This window comes from Penicillium angulare, assembly GCF_028827245.1.
Source record: "Penicillium angulare strain IBT 27051 chromosome Unknown utg000002l_segment0_segment0, whole genome shotgun sequence".
Classification (NCBI taxonomy): domain Eukaryota; kingdom Fungi; phylum Ascomycota; class Eurotiomycetes; order Eurotiales; family Aspergillaceae; genus Penicillium; species Penicillium angulare.
The window spans coordinates 753,195-774,396 of record NW_026623161.1 but is presented as its reverse complement, the minus strand read 5'-3'; the positions used below and the strand labels follow the sequence as shown (position 1 = coordinate 774,396).

Sequence of the window (21,202 nt, the reverse complement as noted above, 5' to 3'; positions counted from 1 at the left end):
GACGGCACATCAAGCGCATAATATCCCATGGCACCTTCTTGCCTCTAACCTAGAATGGAAAACACCGACGCCTAATGACAACTTCGCTACAAATTTCTATCCGCGCATGAAACCAAACCAAGCAAATGACCTTAACCATTTTGTTCAAAATTTTGTTGAGAATCTCGGCGATCACACAGCCTGTGGAAGAAAGAAATATCCTGATCGTTACCGTGTCCTAGAGCCTGCAGATATGATCTTAGACGAAGATCTCGTTCGAAAGATATCACTCACAGTTTGTCGATGGCGGTACAACTCTTACTGGCCTTTGCACAGGGATTTTCCTTCCGATGAATGCCGTGGAAGTGATTTTAGTCGGGATCGTTCGGGCTTTAATATATGCAAATGCAATTTCATTCCTCGCGAGGAAAGGCTCATGGCTGCGTCCCTGCGGGAGCCTGAAAATCAGGTATATTCAAGTCACACTCGTGCGAATTCTGCAGCCTACTTTAATGCCCAAATAGTGCAAACGCTTCTTATTTATGGAGAGATGGATCCAATTTTGCGTATCTGCGGCTACCCGAATGTCCATCTGGAGTTCTGGTGCTATGGATGGTTTTTCCGAGGGTGTAAGCTTTGTTCCATCCCTTCTGATCTTTCATTTAGTCTACCTTCCCTCAAAACCAAACCTTATTTTGTGCCATGCTGACTTCAAAAGGCGATCTCATCTCAGATGGGAGCCCATTTGTCGACAAATGCTTCAGGCCTACATCTGCCTCAATGTAACCTACTGTTTCCCCGAGCATTGGAATTCTGGCTCTAGGAAAACAAAGCAGAATGATTACGGCGATGCACAATTCTATCAAAAGACTCTGGCCAACTGCGGGACTTCAATACTTCCGGACCTATTAACGTACCCGCACGCTCAGTTCTTCGCTATGGAGGGGTCAAGTCGTACTTGTCTCCAGATATGCCGCAAGCAAAGCATGGGCTTTTTGAAGAAGAACGGCACATATTGAAAAAAACATCCAGAACAGTGCGGGAAACTTTCATAGGACGGAGAATTCTCAGAGAAGAAGAGAGACTGCCAGGAATCTACGAGAGTGTCAATTGACGAGTTTCTGTCATTGTCTTTACCTGATATATCGATGTATGAACCCTGTTCATCTGGTGTTGATGAGGTTCGGGAAACATTATGCTCTTTGGGCATCCCAGTCGAGCTTGCCTTGGATATCTTGATTTCCGCAGATTACGAGGAGCGACCGCGCAAGCTTAAGGTACCTCGTCATCCTCTCCGTAAAATCGAGACGCGCTTGGAAAATATCTCAAGTACTGCTGGCAGACCCTGGTTCGGTGCTCTGCCATGGCGGCAGAAGTGGTTATGCATCCTGAGAACCCCGAATATGCTTCCACTGGTATGAACTGGAAGAGCCTTGTCGAGGACGCTATTGTTGATCTTTTTTTGGTTACCATAGAGATCGTAACTATCCCTTCAGGCTTGGATTTGAAGACATGCACAGCCTTCCAAGGATGTGGTGGAAGAGAGAAATGGATTCTAATGATGAAGCTTATTATTTTTATGATGGCAGAAGAGGGCCTGTGACATTTTTCGTGTAATATGTATTATTGGGTTGAATCCAACTTTGTCATATTTATCGAATTGAACCTAGTTTCACTGTAACTTCTGCGTGTGCTTCTTCGCTTTGAGTGTCAGGGATGGCCACATTTACGACTAGGCTATCCAGGTCATCCAGGATATTCTCAAAAGAATTCGAGATTACTCCGAGATTGTAAGCGGCCAGAATCACCTACCGATAGATTATTCCCACGGATTTTTTCTTTTCTTACTCGTCATCATCTTCACTTTTTCATGAGCTTGATTCAGATTTTGATGTTTTCTAGGATCTCTCCAGATAGTATGTATTCAAAATTGTTTCTATTTACAAAAAAGCTCTCATTCTCTCCACTACACACAGCATTGTCATTGCTTGACCATAAGGCATGGCGGTGAGCTTGATTGCCTTGTAGAAGTCCTTGCGCGGCCCCATCGGTGTTCCAAAACTAACATTCTGCACGACACCTTTCTCGTTGACATTATTTATAACCGCTTCGAGGGCCTTTAGCCCGATACTCTGGTACTCCTTCGAGATATATCTCATTCGAACTGCTTTCAAAATCCCGAAAGCAAATCCTGCCGAGGCGGATACTTCCAGGTAAGAACTTGAGTCGTCAATGAGGGTATGCCAGAGTCCATTGGGATTCTGGTACTTCTTTAGTGCACGTACTTGCTGATCAAGTGCAGAGACCAAAAATTCCCTAATATGGTCACCGGGAGGTAGTCGAAGGAGAGAAAGGAATTCAGGAATCGCAATTGTGACCCATGAGTTGCCTCTTCCCCAAAGAGCTTCGGCAAAGTTATGCCTTTCCAGGAATGTCCAGCCATGATACCACAGGCCAGTTCGCGTGTCTGTCAGATATTTGATATGCAGCAAAAACTGTCGTTTGGCTTCTTCAACATAAGCCGGGCGGTCGAGCAGTACTCCGATTTTGGCAAGTGGCAGAACGCTCATCATAAGAGTGTCGTCCCACAGTTGCCCTTCATTCACTTGACGAAATGTGATGTGTTGAATACCACCCTCTACGCGAAGATGTTAGCAAAGACCTGTTCATGGAAATTGGCTGACTTTGAATTACCCTCTGTCCGAGGGATCCCATCCATGATAAATTCTGCCCAAGATTCAAGGTATCCTCGGTACTCGATTTTTCTGCTTCTCTCATAGAGATAGGCTAAAGTGAGCATAGGTGCCATACTATTCACGTTTTTTGTTGGCGTGCCCTTTTCGAATTGTTTATCGAACCATTTTTGAATGTGGGCTAGGACTGTCTCATCTCCGGTAACCTCGAAGAGCATCCACATTCCATACAACCCAACTCCCTGTGTCCACTCCCAATTGTTCCAGGATTTGGAGTCAACCTTGAAACCTCCGGTTGCGATTGGAACACGAAATTCCCCCGAGTCATCCTTCAAGTGAACTAGACTATCGACAAGCTTTAGCGCCAGGGACTTAGTATCGGATAAGCTCATCTCGGCAAGTGGCGTTTTCACTTCGAACGGGATGTTGACTACCCCATCCTTGGCGAGGAACACAGAAAGTACGTCGTCGACTGACATATTTGCACGAAGTCAGCTCTAGTAAATCAGTTCACGACTTCGAGTTGCAACTATCGGTGTTTGCTGCCATATTGCTGTATTAAATAGCACCCCCGGAAAAGCGATCGGAAGCCAGTGTTGGGGAAGAAAGTGACTTCCATCAATCAGAATCTAGAAGGTAAAGTAGCAGAGTTTTCCGATAATTGTGTTCTCGGAAAAGCAACGATGCTCGTGTTTAACAAAGAACCCCTCACTTAGCTACCCCGGTTTAGCCCATTTTACCTAGTTTCTAACCCATTAGATCGGCGTCTGTGTGGCGCGCAGGATTCTAGCCACGATGATTTTCCACCAGTCATTTCGCGAACAATACGATCGTCCGAGCGCTCAATGATCAGATAAGTCCTAATCCAAAATTCGCCCCAGTGATACTAGAACCCATTGAGTAAAGGTCGGGGACTTCCGAAAGGGTCGTCCAAGGAAACATGTGTTCGGATAACTTTAACAAAGAAAGAGACTTTTGCAGCGCGATCGGAAACTCAATGCTTGGCTCAGAAGGCTGGAAATTCTTCAAATATCGGATAACTGTTCGGCGATCGGGTTCAGTGTCTCCACCCCCGCAAATTTTCATTGTGTGGAGAAGGCGACATCTGGGGTATGTATAAAATGCATTTGCCGGTGTGGGGTATGTCAATCTAATACACGGGCTCCATTCCTAGTTATTACTGCTTACTGCATACGCGATGAGTGGATCAAAGCCAACTGAGCAACATGTGGAACGCGTTGCGTCCCCAGATCCTGATATCCTTCCAGACAAGCACACAGCAGTCGATGAGGAGCTGAGGAGGTATGTTGTCGCAGCGGGTTCAGTTGAAGTAGACGAGACGACCAGCAAGCGTCTCCGGAGATTGATTGACAAACGCGTGTTGGTCGTTATGACTGGAACGTATTTCCTTCAATCCCTGGATAAAAATGCAATCAGTTTTGCGGCAATCATGGGGATTCAGGAAGATGCCCACCTTGTAGGGCAAGATGTGGGTGTTTCTACCAGTTAACTTCATACGAGGGCCTGCTCTGACTTGGAATAGTATTCCTGGCTTCATACCGTTATTTACTTTGGTATCCTCTTCGCCGAGTATCCGACCAATCTTCTAGTCCAAAAACTCCCTATCGGAAAGTACCTTGCCGCCAACATTTTCCTCTGGGGATTGACTCTGACAATGAATGTCTTCGGGTTTAACTTCGCTATACTTTGCGCGTTGAGGGTTTTGCTTGGGATTTTTGAAGCTGTATCGCAGCCAACATTTCTAATCCTCTCATCTATGTGGTACAAGCGTGAGGAGCAGGCTCATATCGTGGCCTATTGGTATGTGAGTATATCTTCTGCCCATTCAACCATCCGCATTATGGTATGAGACTGCGCTAATGGTATAATATACAGGGCATGGTTAGTTTCACCGCCTGTCCAAAGTTTCAATTGTTGGAGCCAAGTCAAGTTTTTAATCTAGTCTAGAACGGTGTTCAAGGTATTGTTGGTGGTCTCTTCGCCTACGGAATGAGCCATGTTCACTCACCCGTTGTAAAATCCTGGCAACTCCTTTTCGTCTTACTTGGCTGCGTCACTTGTCTCTGGTCCTTCTTCGTCCTCTGGTGGATGCCCGACAGTCCCATGCGAGCGAAATGCTATTCGGAGGAAGATCGGATTCTCATCATCGAGCGAGTACGCGCCAATCAGACTGGAATTCAAAATCGCAAGTTCAAGAAGGGACATATTCAGGAGGCAATTAGAGATCCTCAGATTTGGCTTTACATCCTGATTCAAACCATGTGAGTTTTATGTCTTGGTGTCATTTTCATTGTGCGGGTGATAACCAGATATCTTCAGTATCCAAATCCCCACTGGTGGCTTGGGATCTTACTCAACAATTATTATTCAGAACTTTGGATACACTGAGCTCCAGACTGAACTACTTTCTATGGTCAACGGCGCCATTCAATGTGTAGTACTACTAAGTGCAGCATGGCTATCTCGCCATTACAATCAAACTATTCTGTTTCAACTTGTAAGGAATTTTGTGGAATTTGATATTGAGTCGTCCAAGGATATTAAAAGACTATGCAGGCTTTCTTAATACCGAACATTGCTGGGACAGCCGTTCTTATGGGTAAGCATGCTGAATACCGAGTCTGAAGTTCAAACTAATAAGTAGCAGCCGTACCTATTTCTAGTTCGACGAAGATCGGCCTATTGATCGCCTACTGGTGTACCTTGTCCTTTTGGGGCACCACCGTGCTTCTAATGTCCTTGCTCTCCCGGAATGTTGCTGGGCAAACTAAGAAATCAGTCAGCACTGCTTCGTTGTTCCTTGCCTGGGCAGTGGGGAATATGATTGGACCTCAGGTATTCCAATCAAAAGATGCCCCAAGGTACTTTACATGTTTTTCGGTTCACATGGGATGCTATGTCGGCATAATCATTCTTCTCGCAATTCTTCGGTGGCATCTTAAACGGCAGAATATGAAGCGTGATTTATTACAAGTAAGTCCACACAGCCTCTGAAAGGCCAGTCACGGCACTAAATACTTGATAATTTAGGAGAACGATTCGAGAGCTTCCGAGGCCAACCTGGATAATGCTTTTGATGATTTGACAGACCGAGAGAATCCTAGCTTCCGGTATCAATACTGACAGAGCTAAGATGCAAATGTGAAGAACGTCAGATCCGCCTTCGATGGAGTACCTGGAAATTTGAAGGCAGTAATAGGTAGTACATAACTTGAACTTCAATTGAATTGAGAAAACACGGTTCTCACTTATTATGCAATCAATATGCAAATTAGGCACATGTACATGCAGTCCAGAGTAGGTGGCGGTGCACAATAGCGATTCGAGAACAGGATGGTGATGAACGATCCCCCGCACAAAAAAGGATGAAGGCTTAAATTAAAGGTTGCAAGAACAAAAGCAAAAACACAAAGCAATCATTCTAAGATGACTACCTAGGTACATCCTTAGTAAGTTCAAGGTATGAATATTTCCTGTACCTATTACTCTGGTTATTTAATTACTCTGATACGGTTTAGGGCGTTCCCTGACAATACGGACAGGATTCTGTCTTTTAGCTTTCAGGAATGGTGATATCATATTGACTACTAGATTTAAAATATTATCAGTATGACCTTATAATATCTAAACCGTTTGAAACTTGTCTGCTAGAATAAACCTAGCACAAACTATTTGTTAAACAAACCGTCCGAAAGCTGTCTCCTAAAATAAACCTAGTATAAACTATTTGTTAAAACAACCCAAAAGAAAACCGTGTAGGTAAAAAAAACAAACTAAGAAAAAACCGATCGTAAAGAGAAACCAGACTAAAACGTTAGTAAAAAGAAAGCCGAAGGGTTACCTTTTTCAATACCAATGTAATATAAACTGTTTGTGAATAGCAACTATAGGATAACTGTTTAATATAAACTACGGGTTTTAATATAAAATCGCTTTTTTACACTACCGTTCGTCAAAACGAACCAATGTCGTACCGTAGTTTATTTTAAGACGGTTTAGAAAAAGATGGCTAGCTAGCGGTTATTTCGTGGTCTAAAAGACCCCCAAAGTCCAGCAATGCAGACCCACATTCACCCACTGGCACCTGAATATTTTATACTACCTGGGGAGTGTATAGATACTAGTATTACATAGTATATTTGGCTGAAAGTCCGCGGGCCTTCAGTGTAGATCCGAAATGGCTGTTCCAATCTCTGAAAAACAGGTTATCTTCACACATGGGCATGCACACTCACGATTAGTATGAAATCACCACTTCGAGGAAGTTCGAAGGATGATACTACTCGAGGAGTACGACTACCTTCTTTACAATCCCCTGCCGAGCCAGAGAATCTTGTGGAGGATGCTCTCTTCTAAGTGGTTCAGATAAAGTTGATAATAAAGGAGTCGCTGATAGCTCAAATTGTAAAGTAATTAACACCGAGAATCCCCAAAAAAGTCGTCAGATTTTACTATATACAAAAGCAGGTTTTCATCTCTTCATTTCGAATGAATGGACGACGTACTCGAAGAAGACTCCACAAACTTGGGCCACGTATTCGTATAAACTAAGTTCTTGACAGACTTCTCTGCCTGATCGAAAACCTTAGACGAGAACCTCCCAGGAATAACCACAGAGTCAGGAAGCCGTGACTCAACATGCATAATGCTGTGGGTCTCAAAAGGAAAGGCATCGAAGCACAGGGCATGTTTATCTTCCTCAACGGTGATGACGGTCGAGAACTTCTTCCTGTGCGTCGACATCGGGTAGCCATCAGGCATATTCCTGTAGTATCGCGAGGCACTCCCTTGCGCATCACGTACAAGCATGAGAGAGGCCTCGCCAAACATCTCCATCAGATTGGAGTAAATTTGAGACTCAATATTTATGGGAAACTCAGCAGTCTCGAGATTAACGCAGGACGCATGGATCTCAACTGCGATTTTGAACATGTGCTGTCGGTGATTATCCGGATCCCGCGCCCAGTCATATTCCAGCTCTGACTCGCCTACCTTTGCCCACGCAGCTTTCCAGTCTCGCACGTAGTTGAGGAAGAGGATGTTCTCGCCGCTAAACTCCTTGGCTGCGGCGAAACGGAGAAGTGTACCCGGGTCATCGAGTAAACATTGCTCCAGTGCCTCTCGAGAATAAATTTCGGGGACGTGCGGGCCGCTGATCTCGCTTTGGCTGCGTGAGAATCCGGAATCAGGTTCGTCAATCTTTGAGGCGCTCTTTTCAGTCCAGACATGGATTTGCTCGAGCATGTGGGCTTTTCGCCGTCTGGAGATCACGACTTCGTAAAGTGGGAAGAAAATAGTCACAGCTTCCATCATCACAATCCCGGGAGTAAACCTGTTCATCCTTGTCAGATTTTGTGATTTGCATTACAATTGCGGTTTGCCTACCAAAGGGCTGGGACCCAGTATTTGTTGATAGCCTCCCATGTTGGAGTCGAAGAATATAGGGCTGCAAACCACATAGGTGAGCCGGGTAGGCTGTGCAAAGTCAGTTTGATATTCGATGGCCTTCCAACTGCTGCGTTGTATTGCTTGGGCCTTTGAGAGCGAGATTAGGGTGGGCACATACTTAGCTATCAGGCAAATTGTGATCTGAAGCCGCCAATGATGAACATCGTGGATATTGCGTATCTTCCACAAAATGTACGGGGCAAATAGCCACGACCATGTTAGTTGCCAGAGGATAGATGGAACCCTTCAAAACTTCCACGTCAGAGCAATTTAACCAATGTATAGCGCACTTGAGGGGCTCACCATTCCGGTCCGCGTCGACATTCCGAAGGACCGACCCGCATATCCCAGGTGCCGAAAGTTTGAAATTTTCGAGAAGTGAGGAAGATAGAAAGCGACAGAATTATCTATTAATAAAATGTCAGTGTCAGCAGCAGCAGAGAGGTGAACAAACAGTGTCCGGCCGGGCGCGCGCGCATAGGCGCATAGGTACTAACTTGAATCACCATTCCAACCACAATACCAAACTCAGTTCGCTGGACGAGGTTCAGTTGCCTCCATTTGTCCAAATATCGTCCTGAAGAATAGGTGCGACTGGTTAAGTGAGGTACATACGGGCGATGGGTCGATAGAAGCAATTTCTCCTGGATACCGAAGATACTCAGAAGCTGCATGCTATTCGCTTGGAATAGAGCCATTCCCAATGGAAGATAGATGCTCATTACCCAGTACTCTGCCACACAAGGATATCTGCCATTCATGGAGTAGGCGACCAGGCATAAGATCCAATAGATGTGGAGACACCCCACGGCGCTCAGAAGAAGCGACAAGTTGCGAATGCGAATGCATTGTTCACGACGATTAGCAATGAGAAGGCCCGCACCAGAAAAAATCACCACGGTCCACACGATAGCGACCGAGGTGTAGAACTTGGCGAGCGAGTCAAAGATAGGCGCGCCCTCGTCGTCCCCTGTCAGGCTGGAGGAAGCCATGCGGCGATATGGTGTGCGACACGCAAAACCGTCCAAAATCAAGTGGGTAGGTCTTGACCCCCTGAGCCCAAAGGTCAATGGGACAGTAGTCTGCACGGTGGGTCTAGGGCTGGATCGCACAGTTACTCCTGTAATCCGTAGTCCGTAGTCCGTCTTCCTTAGAAAATCAAGGAATGGGGCTTGGTCTTAGTTAGCAGCTGCAGGGGTGCAACCAGGGTAGAAAGAATTCTGGAATTCCCTCCGAGGACTTTCACTCTATTTGCTTTCCGGAGAAACCATGCTGATTCCCACTTGTGACCCACCGACGGGCAAGCGAAGGGTAATTGGGTGGGAGGATTGAGGAGAAATGACAGGAACAATAGTTAATCAGCGCCACCTTGGAAGACAGCTAGGCTGAGATTTGCCTTTTCCCACGCCAGGCACGGAATGGATCAGACAGATTTTTAGCCCAGGGCGTGCGCCCCGTGCGTTTTGAAACTTCCAAAGGATTTCGTACAGGCTCAGAAATGGAAAATGGGGCCCTCACTTCCATGTGGTGGCGTCTAGAGCCCTGCAGACTGGACCATGGCACGTTCGAAGGTATATGACCTTCCATGCAGCTGTCCTGTGCATTTCGCATTTCGCATTTATGGTCAAGATGGTATGATGTTTTGGGATCTAGCTGCAGATAACGACAGGAGACAGGACCATAAAACCAGGCACATGGGAGGGTAAGTGGGGCGCGTTGCACGTTAGTCCATGCGAAGGTACACAACTATCTTATTGAAATGAACGGAAGAAGGTTGATGAATCCGATTGGGGGAGATAACCTCGAGTGTTTTGAAAGGCTCGGCTGCGGCGGATCCACGCGGGCCGTCAACCTTCCACTTAAAACGGAGAAGACACGTTTCTACTGCATTTCATTGTTCCTCGATTCATGAGCTAATCTAAACTACGTTAGTCATCGCGCTAATAAAGTCAGACAACTTTTCGGGACTCGTGCGACAAAAGGCCCATAAATCTTGCTTTCAACATTCTGATGCCGTACATAACTGTTGGGGGCAGGTGTTTGTGGATGGAGTCAAATAAATCATGGTACAACTCTAATTTCAAAGACTTCGGATTCGGTCCGTCATGAACCATGGTTTTTCGTCAATGGTCGCCGTTTCTAATATCGATTTGCACGCACAAATTGCAATTTGAAGCCTACTTAGGTCCCACTCCGAGATGCTGCCATGCATTCGCCCCCTTTCCTGATTCTACAATATGTATGACCCAAAGGAGCGTAGAGCCGCGGAGAGAGGCGGCTGGTGACCCACCAAGCTCCACTCCTGGGTCGGGCTAGTTCAAGTTAAGGCGCCGTCGTTGTTACAAACATAAATCAGACAAGAAACAGGGCCTAAGAGGTCTGGGGCTGACTAGCCCGGCCGGGCCTCCCCGGGTCTGCGGACAAACACCTGGCCCAGCCCCTATGATCTTGAACGCGATTGAGATCGGTCTGATTCCTTGATTATATCGTCTCGTGGATCTGAACGAACTCTATCGATCTTTTTTCATGTGCTCGGGGGTGTGGTCCATTCATTGGGAGATAGTTGGTGATTCATACGGACTTGGTTCTTGTTTACAAGATGTCGTTGCCAACTGTTGAGAAGCCTCGCCCAATTCATAGGAGTAAACCGAGCTTTGCCAATTCCATCGATACATTTCTGAGTGTGGACACAAAAACATGGGATTGGAATCGTTTCTCACCAACAAAAGACCTCGAGTCTCAGCAGTCTCGTCCGAGCCTTGCTTCATTGCGATACCACATTTTCAGCATTTATAGACGTTTGTTTACACTCGTTTACACTGCCAATGCGATTGCCTTCATTATAATCATGGTGTCCAGCCGTGAGAAGACACTGGCCTTTGTCAATGCGGCGGGAATCAATTTGTTAGTCTGCGGCCTTGCTCGTCATCCCATGGTGGTGAACGCTATTTTCTTGACTGTGTGCCGTGTCTCTGTCTCGGCCCCCTTTTGGCTACGAAAAAAAGCTGCAGAGGCATATCATTACGGTGGCGTACACAGTGGATGCGGTGTCGCCTCTTTCTTGTGGTATACTGGACTCGTAGGGTTGATCTCTCGTGAATACTGGGCGAATAACGCGGCGGGAACCATCACCTTGCCTATCATAGTTATAGCTTATCTTTTACTCGGTGTGCTGCTTGGGATCATTATAGTTGCTCATCCAACCCTCCGCGCGAAAAGACACGATTACTTCGAGTTGATCCACCGATTCTCAGCATGGACAGCCGTGGCTCTTTTTCTTACCCTGCTGTTGGTCTTCTCTGATCAAGCGAGAAAGGCACAAGGCTTATCCTACGGCCAATACCTTATCCGTTTCCCCGCATTCTGGGTCGTGATTCTGATCGTTCTTACCATCATACATCCGTGGACTCTCCTCCGCCGAGTCCAAGTTAAGCCCGAAGCCCTGTCATCCCACGCGACGCGACTCCACTTCGACCACACATCCACCAATTTTGGAAAGGTCATCGGCCTTTCCAATCACCCTCTAAAAGACTGGCACAGTTTCGCCACGTTCCCTGATCCAGATAGCAAGAGTTGGTCTGTGATAGTCTCGCGAGCAGGTGATTGGACGGCAAGATGCATTGCGGAGCAGCCGACGCATCTTTGGAAACGCGGTGTGCTGATGTATGGGTTCATCCATGTCATGCGCCTTTTCCGTCGGGTGGTTGTGGTCGCGACGGGATCTGGCATTGGGCCTTGTTTGTCTTTTCTGAGTGAGAAACGAAATCCCCACTTGCGACTGATTTGGCAGACTCGGACTCCGAAACGCACATACGGACCTGATGTCCTCAGCCTTGTCCACCGCCTCGATCCGAACCCTCTTCTCATTGATACAGGTAATAGTGGGCGGATTGATATGGTTCCTACTATCCAGGAAATGGCGCGTGACTTTGATGCCGAGGCTGTCTGCGTTATAAGCAATCCACACCTCACGAAGAAGATTGTTTATGAGCTAAGAGCTAGCGGTATGCCGGCCTTTGGGCCCATCTTCGACTCTTGAGAGAACACGTCTATTGGGAATTGTGATGGCAGACAACGCCACACGAGCTCTAAGGGAGGTCCATTTATCTCTGTGTATAATGATTCAACGAAAATAACGATGTACCTACGGCTTTTCAATTTTAGACTCAGCTTCGATATACATATACAGCATGATTATCTAGAGTTCCACCGTTCTCTAACACCGACCTACCATTCCCACCGCTGTTTGGCAATGACCACCTGTACATAGAGTAAAAGCAAAATGCCCAGGCCAAGAGATATTGACCAGGACCTTCCAATGTCACTTTGAGTGCAACGCTCCATGTCGTCAAGGTAGCCGTTGGAAGTAACATCTTGCAGTCCAAAAATCAAGCGCCAAGCAAATAACAAAACACACAGCATGCAACATGCAGCATGCCAGTAGTGGCCTGATCTGCAGACGACTGAAGTAAGAAAGACCATTGGCCAGTGATTGACTTATGAAGATCACATTCTTGATATCTGTTACACATTCCAGTACGAGGCTTTCTGCCCCCACTTTGGATTTCAGCCGCCAAGTCAGATCAACCACAATCAGATCTTCTCGACTCCACGTTCTAGAATGAGGAGCCGGCAGAGCCGTTCACGGTCACGGTACTGTTAAATGTCCTAACTACTAGGAAGTAGTGTGCACGAATACTATGATATTGCTATAGAGAGGGAAATAATGCTGGAAGGAAACTATTCACAGATATGTGGGCCTGCGGCAGAACTGCCGCTGGCAGCCGCCCCGGCTAGTACTGCCATGACACACCGCCCAGGGCTCATAACAAAGTATGTATATACTCACACCTCTATGATTACGGGGAGCGTCATACAGTGGAATTTAAGGTATGGTCTCCCATATTTTGACATGTTTGTGACTTTTTCAAATAGCTAGCACCTAGTACTATGCACTCCTCTCTTTCTCTTGATGGCACTATTGGCATGCACTAGGCATGCACGTAGGGGTAGGAAGAACGAGGAAGACACTGTATTCTGGCTCAGAATTGTGGTGGTGGTGGTGGGAGGTTATTCCTCCCAACCCTGTGGCTATCTAAGTTAGCGAATGGCGGACAGAAAAAACCGCCGGCATCACCGCCGCGCATGGATGCAGCCTGCACCCTCTATGCCGTCATCTCCTCCTGCTCGCACCGCCTCAAAGTTGATTGCCTACCCTACATGTTCCTGAATCTAGTGTCTCCAACTTGAACTACAACTGTACAACCATTGTCTTGATTACTCTACAACTGAAGCGCTACTACGGCAGAGATCTTCAGGCTCCTGGAAAGCATCCCACTGCCGAAAGTCACAAAAGCCCTTCCATCAGGCTTTGTGATTTGCGAGACAACACAAGGAGCTCGACTCTGTTCTGGCCGTCGTGCCATTTGTTACTGCGGGGTAGATCACCAACACGAACATTGTCAGGCTCACCGGGCTATCTGCAACGCAGTGAAAAAAGAACGCAAGGCCCTCGAATCCAACCTCGTCTACATCTCTTGGACACGAAGCCAAATCTCTTCAATGCATTGTTACCGATTTGTCTAGAAAGAATCCATACTATTCAAACTGTACGAGCTCGCCTTGAATGTTTCGAGTATTGTGAAAAGATACTGCTACTGCCTCGCCCAGATTTCAAAGGCTCTATGATCACAACCCTTGCCAGACTCAACGAAGACCAACAGGTTTATGATTCCATCAGGAGCTTTTTTGTTAATTTTCCTTCAAATGATGAGATCGCTCATGATACAGATATCTTTGAACCTGTCGACTACTGTATCAACGCCAGTCATGGTGCCATGATACCATTCGTGGCTACTGAGATGTTGATCCTCATGACCTGGTTGAAGATCAAGCTTGTTCTGGACTTGAGACGCGTGGAGGCAGCAATGACGCAACTACTCGCCCTCCAAATACCATCGGAAAATCGTCTACCTTATTACTCGTCATGTGCTTCAAAGCTCAGCCCCTCGTCGTTATCCAGCCCTGTTGAATGGCACAGACTCCCCCGCTATGATATTCAGGCTTTTGAGTCTAATTGATGAATTGTACAATCGCGTCTCTATGCTAAACTGATACTTTTGGCCAAAGTTAGCGTTGCATAATCCCGAAAATACTATTATCGAGGAAGATACACCCAAGGAAATGCAAAATGAAGAACGGCGTGTTGCTAAAAACATTTATTTCTTTATTTCTTAGTCATGTCTATTGCTGGTTTGAAGTTCCAGGGTCCATTTCCTTCTTCAAAGAAAAGGTTCGTAGCCAAGTCTAATCTGGATGAAGGATGTTCTGCTGTCTTTTCTTTTTCGTAAACCGTCGGACTTTTTTTACCCGAAAGACCAGTAGAAAGACCAGTAGAAAGACCAATAGAGAGACCAATAGAGAGACATCTTGTATAAATAGTGAAGAGGGGAAATAGGCCTGTATTGGAATACTAGTCAGAAAAACCCACAGCAAAACATCAATATCTTTCCCTGGTCAACGCGGGGAATCAGAATTGCAGAATGCGAGCAAAAGAGTGTAAGAATTGTTTTGTATATATTATTCTAGAACTAATCGCAACGCGATGCTATATAGCTGGAAGAAACAAAAGGGGATAATAACTCCGCGACCGTAAGGGTCATTCCTAACAGAGTGTAGGCTTTCCCCACTATACACCACCCAGACACACAGCTAATAGTCCCAGGGCAGCAAAACAAAAGAAACAAACAAAAAAGAAAGACATAGACCAATTTGGTAGTAAAAAAACCAAATGATCAAAAAGAGCGTAAAAAAAGCAAAACAACATAATAAACCAAATATAACAACCAGCATGCAGCTGAAAAGAAGCCCTTAGAAATCCCTATCGGAGTCAAAGCCTGAATCAGATGGCCCGTAGCCAGTAACTATCGCTTTTATCATCACTCATCATCTCTTCGTTGACCAAAGCATCACTTCCAGCACTATCATTCTCGCTAACATCCTTTTGGTAGGAGAGATGAGGCTCGGGAATAGCAATTCCTTCACGAATCATGTAAAAGAAAGACTCGCTGCCATAGGCAGACATCTCGGCAGAAATCATCGATGCAAAGGTCTCAATAAACCGCGCAGTAGCCTTCTTCCTCCATCTCAGAATCCATTCGTGGGCCGCACCCTCAATTTTTCATCGTGATTCATTCCTGGTAGAACCACAGTGCAAATTCTCTTCAACCCGGACTTCGCATTTCCAACTCCCCTGCTAAGCTTATGCGTCAAGCTCAGCGGACGGAAATAACAATTCGCCATTTTTCGAACATAGCTTGCGTTTTCCATTAGCTGGTTCAAATCAAGTGCAATAGATGTTTGATCCTCATCGGTAAGGCTCGGATCTCGAAAGCTACTACAGCACCAACACTCCGTAGTGCAGTGGCCTCTGGTTGTCGTCTTCTCTGACAAGGATCTCCGAGCAAAGCATCCACATCCCCGGCTGCAGCATCCTCCTCGGCCTGCACAGTCATGAACCATTTCTTTGCGCATATACCAGAGACGATCACGTCTTAAGCTATAAAGATGTTCTGTCACCCATGAGGGAAGTTCAGAAACCAGCCTAAACATGGTATACTCATTCTTTATACGCTGTGCTTGAGCGGACCTTATCTTAGAATCAAAGTCCCCTGCTGGCAGTTGTTCCATATCATTCCCGATGTCTATGGTCTTCTTCCAGGCTCTAGCTTTGTGGTTCAAGCTCTCCTCGCCTTGGGCTAGCAAACGGATATGGTAATCGAGACGAAGTATTTCGAGTAATTTGCCCTTCTCGACAATCCGCAGGCGGCAAAAACTCTCCTTGGTAAAATGATCCCTATAATAATGAGGCTTCGAACAAAATCCAGTAAATTTGTTGTAACTTGCCATGTTGTGTGTGGCAAGGGGGTTAGTCAATATGTGATTTCGTATTAAGAATGGAATGAAGTAGTGGTTTCGATCGAAGGAGTGATAATTCAGGATACGATGTGGAATCAGACAGGCCGCCGCCCAAAATTGACGGATCTTCCCACCTTGGAATCTTGTGAGGTACTAGACTAGTTAGGTATCATCATGAAACTATAATCGATAGCCGTAGCCAAGCTTCCCAGGTGTTTGAGAGGTTTGATGCCACTATCTACGTGGCAGTAGTAGAATTATTCCTTCGAATCCTTCGAATCCTCATGAATATAATGTACCGCTACCATCCGTAAACATCGGGGTTGATTTAGAGACCGCGTTTCAGCCAGGCGTCGATTGTTAATGAGTCGGCGCTGCTGGTGTGGCCTGGTTACAGGCATGCATGCGGTACACGTGAGCATTATGATAAGCAATGTAGAGATTCTGAAACAAAAACTTACTGCTATAAATTTCTTGTCGCCATTGCCCTAGATGGACCTCCAGGCAACATTAAGCGCTGCGGTAATGAAACAGGAAGAGAAAAAAAAAACAGAAAAACATACAACAGTCAGGATTCGCATGTGGTCACCCACCATACTACTAACTGACCGGCGTGTGGCTTAAGTACGGCTGAGCGGACGGGAAGCCCTGTTCTCCACACCCTGTGGTCGTATGTGCTAGAAGTGCCATTGAAGCATTTCATGTAGTAGATAAAGTGATGAGAGATGAAATATGGGGGCTTCTCTGCATACTGTAGAGCGCCAGGAGACCGTGACATGCTGTTTATAGATGAGCTCTATGTCATGGGAAAGCCCAATTGCCATCAACTCGGTCGCGTCAAGTTCTTCCATAAGGCAGAATATTCAAGATGCTAACCTGAATCTCTCAGCAACTCTCTGATGTCCACATGTACTCACTAGATGCGCCACTAAAGATGATCGACAAGAACACGGATTTAAGCGGTTTAAAGCCGTTCGGATCGGGGCGATGACTAACCGTGGTGGTGGAAGTAGCGGTGATGTTATCGTGATGATGCCCGCTATCGATAAGCTCTCCTCATCCCATCAATCCACTACATAATGAGTAACCACGGATCCCATTCTGACGAGGAAAGAGCTGAGCCAGTCTGGCACCATGCACAGGAATGGCTGGAGGAAGACGACGATTTAGATATGGATTACCAGCCAGCTCTGGAAGGCTCAGACGAGGATGAAGGATGGGAAGAAGATGCAGAGCCGGAGGATGAGGCGCCGGTCCTCGCCATATCAGAAGGTACGAATCATGGTCTTCTTGATCGGATACAATTGGGAGGAAGTGGATTGACTATTTCACCCCATTATAGAGAACCCTCGCATTGAAATTGGAAATATTCAGATTGAGTTAACAGCGGATGATCCGGTTGTCGGAGCAGACAATGGGTGGCCTACGCGCAGTAAGCATAACTATCCATTGATAAGGCTGGTGGGAGGGGTTCAATGGTCGCAGAGCCACAACTAAGCCCTTGTTAGTTCCCGCAGCACGGTTGTTCGAATTACTTGCATCTAGCGGCCTGCAAAATATCCTTGACGCTCATGGATTATCAGCGAACCAGTTCGAGGCCGATTCTGAGGTCTATTCCGAGGAAGAGGAATCCGATGGCAATGGCACTTATATGGACACCATGAGACATCGTCTGCTAGGGAGACAACGCGGCCGAACGGATAAGTTCCCGAAGATTCCCAGTGATGAGGGAGTTGAATTAATGGGCGAGGGTCAATTCGGCACGGATCCGTACTTCGTCGATCGCCTTAAGAAGCGCAAGAATGTGTTTGCGAAAAACCTCATGTGGCGAGAGCTTGGTGTGGACTCATACGGAGTGCGCAGGAGAGCTGACAGGTCACTAGCTCAGGTGAGTCCTCTGACTAGGAGTAACGCAAGGATATCACGGCTAATCAGGACTTGTCACTTTCAGCAAATGATTCCGGGCTCCGCCGCCGATAAAATTATTCATTTCGATTCTCGAAGTTATTCGGGCCAGTTTTCCGACGATGGCAATTTCTTTTTCTGCTGCGCGCAAGACTTCAAAGTTCGCATGTACGATACATCTAATCCACACGAGTGGAAGTACTATAAGACCGTCGACTATCCGTTTGGCCAATGGACTATCACCGATGCTACGCTGAGTCCGGATAACCGCCATCTTGTTTACAGTTCTATACGCAGCCAGGCATACCTAGCAACGACAGATCCTGAGGATGATTCAGATCCAACAGTATTGGATTTTGGGCTATCGCCAGGTCAACGTCGGCGACGAAGTTGGGGTAGCTCGCACTTTGGTGTACGTTTGGACAAGCCCCTTGGTCACAAATTTTTCTTTTGTCTTATCTTTGGTATTAATTTTCCTTGTGCAGATATGGTCTCTTCGTTATTCGGGAGACGGGCGAGAAGTTGTGGCAGGCACATCCGAGAATACAGTCATTGTCTATGATCTCGAAACTAAACAACCAGTTCTTAACATACGCGACCGCCACCACGACCATGTAAATGCAGTCTGTTTTGGCGACACATCATCCCCTCATATTCTCTATTCGGGATCCGATGACACTACCTTGCGAGTCTGGGACCGTCGCTCAATGGGCGATGGTCGCGAGGCGGGTGTATTTATGGGTCATACCGAGGGCCTGACATACGTTGACAGCAAGGGTGATGGTCGATACGTTCTTTCTAATGGCAAGGACCAAACTATGAAGCTTTGGGATTTACGAAAGATGATGACAACGGCCAAATTCGAAACCGTTGACCCTAGCGATTACACTACTGCTTTTGATTACCGCTTTCACCCATACCCACATGATTATTATGAGCCACATGAGCATGACTGTTCAGTTGTTACGTTCCGCGGCCACCGTGTCCTTAGAACTCTCATTCGTTGTCATTTCTCGCCACCCGGAAGCACAAACTCACGCTATGTATATACAGGCAGTGAAGACGGTAAGGTCTACGTGTACAATATGGATGCCACTCTGGCTGGAACTATCGATGTCGGGAAGGCGACCCTGAATTCCCGGCCCCGCGAGCCGGATGTATTTGCAACAGAATATGAAATGAGTGGAGACATGCTGTGGAGGACATGTGTTCGGGATGCAAGTTGGCACCCGAATGCACCAGTCCTTGCTGGTAAGCGACTGTCCTATTCGGTCTTTATAGTGGCATAACTAATCTCAAATCACAATAGCAACCTCGTGGAATGGATGGGGCCTCGCGAGTGGCACTTGCACAGTTCATTCATGGAATGACGGTGCAGATAATGATGAAGGAGAGCCACCCATTGGCAAGAGCTACGACGACAAGTTGAGATTTGTCCCTTCTTTCAATAATTTCCAGGAAAACGCGCCTCCCGTTCGCTCGAGGCGACCATTACGCAGCCGGCCTGTGCCCCGATTAGTTGTAGATGATGAACACGAGGATGAGGCATGGTGATATGAATTGGGTCAAAAGCATTTTCAAGTTCATTTGGGATCATATATCGTGCACAGTGGATACTCGCCCGCATACCCGAAGATCACAACTGTTGACATAATGATTAGACGAATATACAAGCACGCTTCGATTTTCTCCTGTATTAATCTCGACATTGTATATGAAAGGCAAGATAGTAGAGAGTACTTGGGTATCGACGGTCGTCAATTAAATTGAATTGCAAGAGAAATAATGATCCCTATTGGTACAAAAAACAGTAGTATGTGGTATCTCAAGGACGATGAAGCATTCCCTCTCATCGCGCCCATAATAAAAGAGTATGTCAACCATGCAATGCCAGCCGACAACAAGACAAAAATATGATGCACAACGTGGTGTCACTGGCTCAGAAGGGTTCTGGTACGATCTTCAGAATCCCCTGACAGTGCGTTGGGCACCGGCTGGCTCCTTGGTGACCTTTGGAACATTTTGCAAGTAACTCATCCCCCGTAACTAGCGCGTTTATCTACTTCCTCGACTCCCGATTCGTTGCAACACCGTATCATTTCGAACTTGGCGGAGCGACACGCTTATGCGCCACCGACCAGAACCTGGTTGACAGGAATGTGAACTAGAGGAATCGCCAACGTTAGCTTCATGGATGGCTCGGAATGACCTAGTAGCAATGTGTATTTCATCGATAGCACTCACTCAGCTTGACGAAGTATCCAATGGCACCCTAATTTGACTCGGTTAGCTTCCATGTATTTTGATGTAGTAACCCCATGAATTGGGGATCGGAGTAGAGGCGTACCATGACGAGGAAACCCATGCCAACGGCCTGGCTGATCTTAATGAATTCACGCTTGTCGGCTGTAGATAGAGTCAGCGTCCTGTCGCAGTAATCATGGGGAACCCGGGGATTGGCATACGCTTGGTGCAGCGGCGGACGAACAGGGAACCCTCCCGGACAAAGTCCTTGGGGATATCGGCAAGCTCTTGGAAGGTATCGGACATGATGGGAAATTATGAGATATAGTAAAGAGAGAAAGTCGAATGGGAAAGGTGAAAAGGAGTGGAAGAGGAAAGAGGGAGAGATAAGGATAGAGTTGGCGTGTTCACTTCAAACAGTCAATTTGGCCTGAACTCGGGGAAGGCTGGATCATAGTTTCTCCGGGATCCCCAGCTTGCCCAGCTCCACAGCTCAATCTTCCTCCCCTTCACTCATCAATCTCACCAACGCGGTTTCTTTATGGTAGGAAGGCTGCTACTCTGATCTCCTTTGTTCTGCTCAAGCAGCTGTTCTCTCTGTGCCTGTTACGGCTGGTCTGTGATATACTTCTTCCCCCCTTTCCCTTTTCTCTGTATCCGAAGGCTCAAGGGCATCTCTCTGTACGCGCCTGAGATCGGCAATTCTGAATTTAAGAGGGCAAGTCGATTTGGATTGTACGTATGGTTGTGTCTATCTTTTCTTCCTGTTTATTCCTATCTTCTTGCGCGTCTTTCGTTATTTGGCCTTTTTCATCTCTACACTGGGTTTCAATTGCCACTATGGCAGAGAGACCATCGCTCTCAGATTTATCATGTTGTCGTGGTTGAATGCTGGGTTTTATTTCCCATGCTAATCGATGGCCTGTATTGACAGACATGTACTCTCCTTGATTCAAGAAGCAGAAGAAGAAGAAGGAAACAAGAAGAACCTGTGT

The 21,202-nt window shown here is 46.5% G+C and overlaps 10 protein-coding genes across 10 annotated transcripts; 6 read left to right on the top strand and 4 right to left on the bottom strand.

Moving 5' to 3' along the window:
• Position 1: 1 nt before the first annotated feature.
• N7478_001750 (uncharacterized protein) lies at positions 2-998 on the top strand (the record flags this gene model as incomplete). The annotated part of the gene is made up of 2 exons (XM_056917965.1): positions 2-608; positions 646-998. Coding segments are annotated over 2 exons (960 nt in total), but the record flags the coding sequence as incomplete, so codon positions are not given.
• Positions 999-1,127: 129 nt separating this feature from the next.
• Positions 1,128-1,582, top strand: N7478_001749 (uncharacterized protein; the record flags this gene model as incomplete). The annotated part of the gene is given in 2 exon segments (XM_056917964.1): positions 1,128-1,275; positions 1,287-1,582. The coding sequence occupies 2 exon segments, from the start codon at positions 1,128-1,130 to the stop codon at positions 1,580-1,582; spliced, it is 444 nt and encodes a 147-aa protein (XP_056783575.1).
• A 337-nt stretch (positions 1,583-1,919) lies between these two features.
• N7478_001748 (glycoside hydrolase family 88/105 protein) lies at positions 1,920-3,151 on the bottom strand (the record flags this gene model as incomplete). The annotated part of the gene is made up of 2 exons (XM_056917963.1): positions 1,920-2,617; positions 2,674-3,151. 2 exons carry the CDS (start codon positions 3,149-3,151, stop codon positions 1,920-1,922), a joined length of 1,176 nt encoding a protein of 391 aa, XP_056783574.1.
• A 719-nt stretch (positions 3,152-3,870) lies between these two features.
• Positions 3,871-5,816, top strand: N7478_001747 (MFS general substrate transporter; the record flags this gene model as incomplete). The annotated part of the gene is made up of 8 exons (XM_056917962.1): positions 3,871-4,161; positions 4,216-4,497; positions 4,569-4,574; positions 4,641-4,954; positions 5,013-5,190; positions 5,250-5,292; positions 5,341-5,666; positions 5,724-5,816. 8 exons carry the CDS (start codon positions 3,871-3,873, stop codon positions 5,814-5,816), a joined length of 1,533 nt encoding a protein of 510 aa, XP_056783573.1.
• Positions 5,817-7,172: 1,356 nt separating this feature from the next.
• N7478_001746 (uncharacterized protein) lies at positions 7,173-9,133 on the bottom strand (the record flags this gene model as incomplete). Its single annotated transcript, XM_056917961.1, has 5 exons — positions 7,173-8,025; positions 8,079-8,168; positions 8,260-8,385; positions 8,445-8,548; positions 8,639-9,133. 5 exons carry the CDS (start codon positions 9,131-9,133, stop codon positions 7,173-7,175), a joined length of 1,668 nt encoding a protein of 555 aa, XP_056783572.1.
• Positions 9,134-10,740: 1,607 nt separating this feature from the next.
• On the top strand, positions 10,741-12,180 carry N7478_001745 (uncharacterized protein; the record flags this gene model as incomplete). The annotated part of the gene is made up of 1 exon (XM_056917960.1): positions 10,741-12,180. One exon carries the CDS (start codon positions 10,741-10,743, stop codon positions 12,178-12,180), a length of 1,440 nt encoding a protein of 479 aa, XP_056783571.1.
• A 1,645-nt stretch (positions 12,181-13,825) lies between these two features.
• On the top strand, positions 13,826-14,221 carry N7478_001744 (uncharacterized protein; the record flags this gene model as incomplete). Its single annotated transcript, XM_056917959.1, has 1 exon — positions 13,826-14,221. The coding sequence occupies one exon, from the start codon at positions 13,826-13,828 to the stop codon at positions 14,219-14,221; it is 396 nt and encodes a 131-aa protein (XP_056783570.1).
• An 821-nt stretch (positions 14,222-15,042) lies between these two features.
• Positions 15,043-15,225, bottom strand: N7478_001743 (uncharacterized protein; the record flags this gene model as incomplete). Its single annotated transcript, XM_056917958.1, has 1 exon — positions 15,043-15,225. The coding sequence occupies one exon, from the start codon at positions 15,223-15,225 to the stop codon at positions 15,043-15,045; it is 183 nt and encodes a 60-aa protein (XP_056783569.1).
• A 1,912-nt stretch (positions 15,226-17,137) lies between these two features.
• Positions 17,138-19,517, top strand: N7478_001742 (WD40 repeat domain-containing protein; the record flags this gene model as incomplete). Its single annotated transcript, XM_056917957.1, has 6 exons — positions 17,138-17,330; positions 17,401-17,490; positions 17,567-17,946; positions 18,010-18,375; positions 18,449-19,214; positions 19,273-19,517. 6 exons carry the CDS (start codon positions 17,138-17,140, stop codon positions 19,515-19,517), a joined length of 2,040 nt encoding a protein of 679 aa, XP_056783568.1.
• Positions 19,518-20,061: 544 nt separating this feature from the next.
• On the bottom strand, positions 20,062-20,513 carry N7478_001741 (translocon subunit SSS1; the record flags this gene model as incomplete). Its single annotated transcript, XM_056917956.1, has 4 exons — positions 20,062-20,127; positions 20,208-20,235; positions 20,311-20,369; positions 20,429-20,513. 4 exons carry the CDS (start codon positions 20,511-20,513, stop codon positions 20,087-20,089), a joined length of 213 nt encoding a protein of 70 aa, XP_056783567.1. The 3' UTR covers positions 20,062-20,086.
• Positions 20,514-21,202: the final 689 nt, after the last annotated feature.